General features: G+C 38.7%; 1 protein-coding gene across 2 annotated transcripts in view; it reads right to left on the bottom strand.

Moving 5' to 3' along the window:
- Positions 1-1,440: 1,440 nt before the first annotated feature.
- The window catches only part of LOC117479703 (cadherin-related family member 5-like), a 15,529-nt gene continuing 5,953 nt past the window's right edge, over positions 1,441-11,016 (bottom strand). The window contains exons 10-15 of one of the 2 annotated variants that reach the window (XM_034126786.1): positions 9,435-9,638; positions 8,212-8,322; positions 8,058-8,124; positions 5,335-5,517; positions 3,652-3,821; positions 1,441-2,687 (exon numbers count right to left, since the gene is read on the bottom strand). In XM_034126786.1, coding sequence (XP_033982677.1) covers positions 2,193-2,687; positions 3,652-3,821; positions 5,335-5,517; positions 8,058-8,124; positions 8,212-8,322; positions 9,435-9,638 — 1,230 coding nt within the window. In that variant the 3' untranslated portion in view covers positions 1,441-2,192. The remainder of the gene's footprint in view (positions 2,688-3,651; positions 3,822-5,334; positions 5,518-8,057; positions 8,125-8,211; positions 8,323-9,434; positions 9,639-11,016) is intronic. The other variant, XM_034126787.1, reaches the window with a different exon arrangement.

The raw sequence follows: 11,016 nt of genomic DNA, 5'->3' as shown, positions 1-11,016 counted from the left end.
TTTGTTTTGAGCCAAACACCAACAGACTTTATTTAAAGTTTTTTTTTCTGCCCCAAATTCTGCCTCACGCTGACAAAAGTTTCTAAAACCTTTTGTGGGTCATAACGACAGAAGTTCAGTTTGTTCTGTTGTAATGTTTTACAGCCTTCAGTATCAGCAGGGAGGGTTTTATTATCACTGACGGTAACAGCCAACATAACCAGTAAATAATCTACTCACCTGGAGGGAATGGCTCACGTATTAAACGCACAGACTTTCATTCTTTAAAAAAATAACCACAACTTTTTCCAGGTTTTAAATACAGAGCTGTTCCCCTTCTTCTATTCTATCCTGCTGTTTGCCTTTGCTCTCTCACATAGCGTGAAACTATGCTTTAAAGAAATCAAATCATCATTAATATATCAACTACTTACACTGTGTTACCTGGAATTATCAAAAAAAGAGACAGAACATTCTTGATTATTAATAATAATAGAAATGGTTATTTTGTGGGTGAATTATTCCCTTAACAAACAAGTCAGTTAATTAAAAAATACGTCAGATTTTAGTGAGAATAAATCAATTAATACACATTTATTTAACTTAATGTTGTTCATTCTGTATTTTCACTACATTGATCGCAGTACATACATGAACACAACTATATATTTATAATTATTATCGTGTTTATTCGCTTTCAGTTGTACAGATGCAGATGACAGTTTCGTGTGTTACAAACGAAAGAGCAAACAGGGCAATACAATTATCTATAATTGACAGAGGATTTTAACACAAACAATACACATACAAACAAACAAAAAATAATTCATTATATAAAGATTGGTTGATGCAGTGTGTCCAAAAGCAGGAGCGGGAAACATGAGTTCCTCTAGTTTAAAGTGCTTAACCATAAAATATAAATAGTTATTTGTGTTTTTTTTTTCCAGTTTAGAAGATCTTCTCTGTTTAACTCATAATTTTCAGGTTCATATCAGTATGTAGTGTCTCTACTTTAAAGAGTCCTCTCCTGCTGATGTTCAGGTGTATATCAGTATGTAGTGTCTCTACTTTAAAGAGTCCTCTCCTGCTGATGTTCAGGTGTATATCAGTATGTAGTGTCTCTACTTTAAAGAGTCCTCTCCTGCTGATGTTCAGGTGTATATCAGTATGTAGTGTCTCTACTTTAAAGAGTCCTCTCCTGCTGATGTTCAGGTGTATATCAGTATGTAGTGTCTCTACTTTAAAGAGTCCTCTCCTGCTGGTGTTCAGGTGTATATCAGTATGTAGTGTCTCTACTTTAAAGAGTCCTCTCCTGCTGATGTTCAGGTGTATATCAGTATGTAGTGTCTCTACTTTAAAGAGTCCTCTCCTGCTGGTGTTCAGGTGTATATCAGTATGTAGTGTCTCTACTTTAAAGAGTCCTCTCCTGCTGATGTTCAGGTGTATATCAGTATGTAGTGTCTCTACTTTAAAGAGTCCTCTCCTGCTGGTGTTCAGGTGTATATCAGTATGTAGTGTCTCTACTTTAAAGAGTCCTCTCCTGCTGATGTTCAGGTGTATATCAGTATGTAGTGTCTCTACTGTGACATGTCTCCATGCTTTAATGTTCAAAAAGCTCTTTATTTCTCTCATACTGTCTGTGCTGCAGCACCTCTTTTCACCCTCTGTCTGAAACCTGTATAACTACAGGAAAGCCCCGAAAAGCAGAATAATGCCTCTTTAATCAGGTTACACTACATTAATTATGACTCGTGAAGTATTTACAAAAAATGTTTACATTTGCCTTAAATCTTTCCAAAATTCAGATTTATCCAATAGTCATGAGTTTCTGTAGTTGTGAGAAAGTGCTCAACCATAAAATATAAGTTTCTTTTTGTGTGTTTTTTTCAGTTTAGAATATCTGCTCTGCGTGGTAATGATCTGAATGCTTTTAAATCTGGAAATAATATTGTTAATAAGCTTAAACTTATTTAATTATGACACATTAGATATTTACAAAAAGCTATAAAACTAACATTTTACCTCAAATCTAAACCTCTCAGGTCTTATGAATTTAACTCGGATTCATTTCCTTATTTTTTTTTAATCCAATAGTTTTGTTTGAGTCCTGCTTCTGTGTCACAGTTGCCAGGTAATGAATTGATAAGATAACACGACTGCTGATAAACCCTAATTAAATGTATCATGGGTGTTTCCTGCTGCGTGGTTTCCTCTCACAGATCAACGGTCAGCTCTTCGTCATCCTCTGAATCTTCTCCTGGATCCTCCATCTTCACCCCGAGCCCACTGTCCAGATCTGCATCGTTGAACATCACTCTGGGGGTTTTCATTTTCTCTTCCTCCTCCTGCTCCTCCTCCTCTTCCTCCTCGCTGTCGTCCTCTCTGCTGTCGGGGATGATGACCACCTCCTCCTTGGCGTCGGGGTCGATGTCCTCCTTGAACCACACGGATTTGTACCCTTCGTCCAGACGCCTCTCTTTGGTCAGGATGGGTTTCACCTCCTTCTCGTTGTCCGTTTTGTCCGATCCCGCCTCACTGGAGTCGTCTCGCAGGACGTTAAGCGCCACCGAAGGCTTCAACACTTCCTCATATTGTGGAGATCCTCTAGCCGCCAATCCACCTCCGGTGCTGCCTCCATCTTCATCTTCGTCTTTCTGGAAGGCCTCGTTGGTGTACTGGATGCCCTCCTTCTGACCCTTTTGCCCCAGCTGCGGAGGGACGAAACAACCGGTTAAAAGATTAAAGGTCGCCTATTATACTGTTTTTCATCAATATATTATAGGTCTCAGATATATAAATAACATGTCTCTGAAGTGTTTGGCTCCAAACACCAAACAGATCATTGCAGCATTACCCATAATCCCCTCTGTTCCAGCCCTGTTTCCAAAGTGCTGATTCTCTGTCTGTTACTTTAGATGAAAATAAGGAGCCCCTCCCCACGCCCCTCTGAGAGATATTTGGTTAAAAAGAACACAATGGAGCTCTAGGAGGAGATTCAGGTGATAAGGTGGGGGGGGGGTTACCTTGGTTGATGATTGGCTAATGGTTACACAAGACAAAACATCGTTATGACATCATAAAGTGGCCAAAATCTGATCAGCTCATTTTCAGACAGGTTTTTATAGAAATGGATCAGGACAAAAAGAGAGAGAATCTTTGTTCCTGAAACTTTCAGAGTCTCAGAGGGGACACATGTTGATGTAGAAGAGACATGAAGAAGAGGGGACACATGTTGATGTAGAAGAGACATGAAGAAGAGGGGACACATGTTGATGTAGAAGAGACATGAAGAAGAGGGGACACATGTTGATGTAGAAGAGACATGAAGAAGAGGGGACACATGTTGATGTAGAAGAGACATGAAGAAGAGGGGACACATGTTGATGTAGAAGAGACATGAAGAAGAGGGGACACATGTTGATGTAGAAAAGAGACATGAAGAAGAGGGGACACATGTTGATGTAGAAGAGACATGAAGAAGAGGGGACACATGGTGATGTAGAAGAAACATGAAGAACAGGTCACACATGTTGATGTAGAAGAGACATGAAAATGTGGATTTTGCATAATAGGTGACCTTTAAGTTCAATTGTGAGGTACTTGTACTTGTATTTAAGTACAGTACTTGAGTACATGTACTTAGTTACTTTACACCACTGCCTTTAAACTCACGGAGCTTTGGAAGAGGCTGGCCTCGGCGATCTTCCTCCAGGCTGCCTTCCCCCTCCGGACGCGTACAGCTAGAACCACGATGACCACGAGACAGACGAACAGCAGGACGCCAAGCGAGGCACCGAGCACCGCCATGTCCACCGCGCCGAACCCCCCCCCCGGCACGATGACTGTGGGGACACAGGTCAATACATACAGGGGTCAATATCAATACAGGATAGAGCTTAACACACACTGTGAGTTTAGATAAACACAAAGCAGTGAGGAGAGTTCAGCAGTGCCAAAACTGGTGTGTGTGTGTGGTGTGTGTGTGTGTGTGTGTGTGTGTGTACGTGCGTGCGTGCGTGCGTGCGTGCGTGCGTGCGTGCGTGCGTGCGTGGGCATTCAAGGTGGTGTACTCTGATTGGTTGATTGCATTTTTACTGCAATTTCTTTGGGATTATTCCTGGCTTTTTTTAAAGACATATTATAGCTTTTTCATGACTTTATGTGACTTTTTTGTTGTGTTTTTATGTTATTTTATATCCTGACAAGTATTTTTGGCAAACTATATTGTTAATAGTCACAACATAGTATTTAATGACTTTTGTATGACAATTTTTGTTTCATGACATAATATAATGTGTTATAACCTACTACAGTATAGCATTTGTTTTAACGTGCTTTATTGTAATTTGTTATGGCATACTATATTATGACTTTTTATATGACATACAATAACATGACATTGGCATTTTATATGACATAATGTTAGGACTTTTTATGACATAATGTTAGGACTTTTTATGACATAATTTGACTTTTTTATGGTATTTTATATCTAGACATGTTTTATAGCATTTCATATTATGTGTTATGACATTATACTGTACGTATCTACATGTATTTGGCATACTATCTAATTACTTTTTTATTGAACCACAATACTACTACTTTTGGCATACTATAATATACATCCTTTTTTATATCAGATTGTATTCATATATTATTTTATGGCATACAATATGTAGATAGAAGATTTCTATGACACGACATTTCTCTATTGGCACTTTTTATGACATAAATAATATGATTATATGACTTTTTATCATTATAAATCTTTTAATGAAAAACTATACTACTTTTTATACTTTTTTTTAGCTATTATACTATGAATCTTTTAAATTAAATACTATACTACTGTATGATATTGTTTTTGACAGTTTGTTTTAATTAGTGTCTCTGTGACATGTCTCCACGCTTTAATGTTCAAAAAGCTCTTTATTTTTCTCATACTGCCTGTGCCGCAGCACCTCTTTTCACCCTCTGTCTGAAACCAGAGCCCAGTCTGCTCTGATTGGTTAGCTGGTCGGCCCTTATGTGATTGGTGGACCGCTTAGAGATGTCCCGCCCCTTAGCCTATCACATACAACGTGTTGGAGCTCTAGCCAATACAAGCGCATGTAGTGATGTCACTATGTTCAGGAAGTAAATGTAAATGCCGTATGTCATTATACTTTTTGAATTTGCTGAGGGCCGATTCAAAATGGTCTGCGGGCCGCATTTTGGCCCCCGGGCCGTAGTTTGGACACCCCTGCTTTATCCTTGTTTTTTGCAGGGAATGTTTTTCTAGAAATCAAGACAGCCTCTTTGGAGGAGAGTTGTTACATAGTGATGTTCTGGAAGTAATCAAAGTGTCTCCACCTGTCGGGGGGTGAGCGGTGCTTTCTGTGGGGAGGGTCTCTGGGCTGGTGGGGTCTGAGACGGAGGGTGAGAGGCTGCTGATGGTGGTGGGGTTCGGGGTGGAGGTAGTTTCTTCAGTGGTCTCCTGTAGGGCCGTGGTCAGCCTGTCTGTGGTGGTGTCAGGCAGACTGGTGGTGGTGAGACCTGCAGGAGAGCACACGATGAGGCTTAGTAGCCACTTTCACACCAAGTACTTAGCCGGTACTTGTCCCCGGTACTTGTCCCCGGTACTTGTCCCCGGTACTTGTCCCCGGTACTTGTCCACGGTACTTGTTCCCCCCGAACTTGGGTGAAAAGGTTCACGCGAACTAGTTCCCCCCCCCCCCTATCGGCCTAGTTCAGGGGGGGGAAGTATGCCAGTGTGAAAGCGCCTAATGCTTTCCACCTGGTTCTCGGTTTTCCCCTGAACCGCAGTTCCTTTCAACACGTCGGGTTTTTTTTTGGTTACTGTTTCCATATATGTAGTGCTGAATTAAATATATTATAATTACATTTTTAAATGTATTATTTATTTGATATTTACCAATGTCATTTAAAAAAATTATATATTAGTCATTGATTGAATTTATTTTGTATTGTCATACGTAACTTTTTTTTATCTTTCTCTGTATTTGGATATTTTTAATGTAATACTTATTTATTTTACCTCTTCTGTATTGTACATTTTGAATTTGTATATGTATTGTACATTTTGTTGTCCAATGTCATGCTTAACTTTCTTTCATTTTAACTTTATATTTGGATTTTTAAAATATGTCTTGTTTTAATTTGTTTTTAAAATAATCTTTATCTGTATATTTAAAAAACATTATAATTATTATTCATTTAACTTTTTTTGTATTGGCCATTGTTATACTTAATTCATGTATCTTTATCTGTACTTTAAATTGTATTATATGTATTATTTAATTGTTTTTAAAGGTCCCATGTCATGGCCATTTCTGCTGATCATAATTCCATTGTTGAGGTATACTAGAATAGATTTAAATTGTGCAATTTTCCAAAATCACATTGGTTTCTCATACAGCATCTCTGTATAGTATGTGTATTCACTCTCTGTCCTACACGCCTTGTTGGAGCTCCTGCCCCCCCCCCCCCCCCCCCTGTGAGCCCAATGTGTTACAATGGCGCTTGTTAGCAACTAGAAAATGACACCAGTAATGACAAACAGATGAGAATGCTGCTTGGGGTCTGGGTGCCGTGTTGGCGGGACGTTGCGGAGCTCGCTGCTCCGCCCTTTGTGGCTCGAGGAGCCGACAGTGTGAGCTGGATTACTGGTGTCGTTTCCTGGTTGCTACGTGGGGTCTGCGAGACAGCGAGACACGGCGAGACACAGCCTGAACACAGCCTGAACACACACACGTGAGTGTGTGGCGAACTGTGAGTGGAGATCCACGCAGCTGCGGCTGAGAAAAGCTCTATGCAAGTCAATGGGACTCCCTGATAGTTGAAAATCGACGTTAAAGGCCCACCCCACTGCATTTGATAGTGACGCCAAGGGATCCCGGTGTGTGAGGAGCTCCACGGATTGGTCCATTGGGTCGTCGTTACGTCACTTGGTTCCCGGAAGAAAAATATGGAAAAAGAGAAATGTCCAACGAGGCGTTCTGGGGCAGCATAGACAGATATTTTCTGTGTTAGAGTTTTACTCGCTACAGGGTGTACTTTGAGGGTTTGTGACTCTGCAGACCGTTTACATGCAGAAAAAGCTACATAACACACAAGGGGACGGGTAATAACCTTTAAATATTCTCCAATGTCATACTTAACTTTGCATTTGTATTATTTATTTATTCGACCCTATTTTATTGTCCAATTTCAATGTATTTTTGGGGACATCAGAGCAGACCAACCACAGGATTGTGTCACGCTGAATGTGTGTAAGATAACGGGCAAAGCTGCTTTTTGTTGTGTAAGCGTGTGTTGCAAAATGACAATAAATGATCCTTTAAATCCGCTCTAAAATGTCCTGATTTCTTAGAAAGATTCCTGGAAATGTTTTGGGGGGAAAGGAAACAATCTGGGACCAAAATAAATTGTTATAATGAATCGAAAGGAACTTTAAATCTTGAAAAATAAGCAGCTTCTTCGACTTCACATAATAATCATACATGATAGATTAAAAAAGAAAAGGCACCAGAACCCTCTAACAGAGGCACTGGGTAACATTACATGGACTGTATTGAAAATAAAAGAAATATAAAAAAAGAAAAAGCACTAAAATCAAATACTCATACAAAATATAAAACCCAGTAAAGAGTAGTGTACCTATAATGGTCCAATCAATGTTAGTTGTTATTGATTAGGAGTCAATGGGTTACAATTCTTGAGAGGTTTTGAAACAAATCAAGCCTTTTCAATCAAACAACATCAAAATTATAATTGCTAAAAAACCTCTGTTATTCCATGTATTTTCTTGTGAAGCATAATGGACAAAGTCAAGAGCATTTCCTTCTGTGTTTTGCAAAAGGACAATAAATAGTCCATTAAAAAATGCAGTACATTTACATGATTCATAAAAAGGTTCCTGGTCAAAACTAGCCTATTGGGGACTATGAATAGATCAAAACTCAAATTAAAGGATCATCTTATCTACAGGGGTTAGCAGCTCATTTGCATATTCCAACGTGCATGTCTCAGAAGTTAATTTGGTACATTGGAGGATAACGGAGAGGTTCTCTTACCTGACGTCACCTCCACTGAGAGCTGAGCGGTGTCTGACTCCTCGTTAGTCGAGTCCACCGCCACAACCTGGGACAACAACGTTTAGGTGTTTGATAAATAACATAACAACTATCAAACAGCAGTTATATGTTTGTGTTAGATGTGTGAACTCACCTGCAGAGACAACGTGCCCTCTGGGAGATCCTTCGTCATGAATAAATATCCGTCGATGATGGAGAAATCACTGCTGCCGTCAACGTTGTAAGTGATGTGGGGGTTCATACCCTGGTAAAACACAGATTTAAATGTAAGACGTGCACGGCAAGTTCTCAGACAACTCAACAAATACTTTGTAGATCAACTAAAACTTAAAGCTGATACAATGAATATTCTCTTGTTGAGGTTTCCTTTTCCTCTAGTTTGTTATATATATATGCATGTAAATGGTCTCCAGAGGCTAAAATCATTGTTTTCCCTCCAGAGAGAGTTTCTCAAAGTCAGAGTATATTGTGTAGTTAAAAACATATTAAAGAATCATAGTATAGTATGTAGGAGCCATGAAACGTATATAGCAATGCGTTTGGTTTTGAGAAAGGATGTTTGTTTGGTCACTGTTGATTGGTTGGCTTGGGTCACATGAATATGGGCGGCACTCATTATAATCCTGTTCACCTGCGTGAGGTGTGTGTGTGGAAGAGAGGGTGACACAGGGCCGTTGTACTTTTTGTTGACCGCACGTTTTAATGATTGCTTTGATTAATATAACAATGTTCATGTCCAAGGAAAATAAGTTGATTATCCCAGTTTTCATTAAACCACATTATTATTCAACAGAGTTTTTGATCTCAGCAATTTTTTTTTTTGTAGCGTGTCACACAATATCTAACAGACCCGGCCTCAGCCTCTCAGCGACTTTGTTTGTTTCCTGCTGTCGCTATATAGTCTGTAAATAAAGTCCATGAAAAAAAAATCTTGTTTTCGGACACCATAAATATATAAAAAAAACAAACATAGAACAGTAAATCATACATTAAATGTTAGGAAATTATATAATTTTAAAAAAGGCACAGTAAAGTGTGTCATCATTGTCTTTGGAAAAATACTGTTTTAGTTAGTCATAAAAAATATTTAAAAAATGTTTAGTGAAGTATATAATTAAAAGGTTATTTTAAAAGTCGTAGTTTAGTGTTTTATTTATGTATATATTTGTTCTAAAAATCATAGTATAGTATGTCAACAAAAAAGCTCATAGTATCATTAAGAAACAGTATGTCATAAATTACTACTTATTTGAAGCCAAGGCAGCATCCAGCCTTCTTGTACAGTCTTTATGTAACCCGGTTTATCCCGTTGAGACCTTTTCTTAATAAATAACTAAAGGGTAGTCGGTGTGTTACCCCGGTGGCGGCGTAGTCCTGGTCCGTGGCGAGGAACCTCAGCGGCAGGTCCTTGTTCTCCGGGTCCATCGCCATCGAGCCCACCGCGGACACAACGCCTCGGTACTGAGTCCTCTGGAGCTGAGGGGGGTGGAGGCTCTTCACCTGGACTCTGATGCTGAGGGAGGTGGAGGAGGACTGGAACAGGTTGGTGCTCTGAGCGGCCTGCAGGAGACACAAGGGCTGTCACCAGGAACACAACTCTACTCACTCAGAAGCTTGAATTACCCCCGAAAATAAGTCATAGTATAGTATTTAATCATAAAAATGCATGTCATACGGTCCTAGTATGTTATAAAAAACGATTTAAAGTAGACATAGTGTAATATGTTATACTAAGGGTCCAAAAATGCTACATCTGCTAGCACCAGTGTGATCTCTGAAGTGTCATTTATGAAACTATTAATGTTCCACACCCAGCTGACGGGAAGAAACTCAGCTAACTGACGATACGAAAAAAAATAAAAAGAAATAACAATAATTCCCACAAGAAGCCTTTCAATGAGCCCTTAGCAAATACGGACTAATGCTATTTCTGCTCATAACTCACAAAAATGATCATTTATAATTCATACTTTCTGCACAAACAACACATCATCTGAAAGCTGAGATTCCACAGATTCCATGGGTATACACCCCATCACTGCAGGCAAGAATTCACTGAGCTAGCAGCCAGAACATAGCAAATAAACAACATCAGTTTTCAAATCCATGACAATAATTAGCAGGTTAAATTTTACAATAATTTCTTTTTTTTTTTGTTGATGGAATGAATAACTATAGTGATGATTCAATGTTATAAAATGATTTTTACAGTCTGGTACCTGAAAAAGGTGAAATGGCACTGATGGAACCAGATATGCCCAATTTTCACTTGTTTTGCCTCAATCTTGATACAGGGTACTTATTATATGTTATACTTTGGATTCATAAAGCTTTTAGGCTACTAACCCATCATTCAAGGGTAGTTTTCACTATAAGTAATGGGTTTCTTTTAGGCGGAGGTAAGAATTTACACTTTTTTACTATGTTCCATCTGAATTTACTCTGACACAGAAACATCTATATTGATTCTGACACTTCTACATCCAACTCACAGATGTAACCTTGCTTTGAGAAAAATGATTATTAATTTAACCCTTTTAGAAGTGAAGTTATAGTCATTTGTTCTGGGCATGTCATTTTCGAGCCTGAAACCTGAAAAACAGGCTTGGGGTCTAACAGGTTAATGTCAATTTCCTCTGTGGGACTGATAAAGGTATTCTGATTCTGATTCTGATTTTATATACATTTTGGTATAGTATGTTATAAAACATATTTTTAATAATTCAAAGTGAAGTATGTTAAAAAAATATATTTTTAAAAAGTCGTCGTATAGTATGATAAAAAACATTTAAGAATAATAGTATGGTATAGTAAAACATCTTCTGAAAACTCATACCACAGCATATCAAATAAAATATTTCCAAAAGTCATAATAAAGTCTTCTGAGCGGCCTGGAGGAGACACAAGGGCTGTCACCAGGAACACAACTGCACCTCAA

Source organism: Trematomus bernacchii, unplaced genomic scaffold, assembly GCF_902827165.1.
Source record: "Trematomus bernacchii unplaced genomic scaffold, fTreBer1.1, whole genome shotgun sequence".
In the NCBI taxonomy this organism is placed as follows: Eukaryota; Metazoa; Chordata; class Actinopteri; order Perciformes; family Nototheniidae; genus Trematomus; species Trematomus bernacchii.
This window is presented reverse-complemented; position numbering and strand designations above follow the sequence as displayed.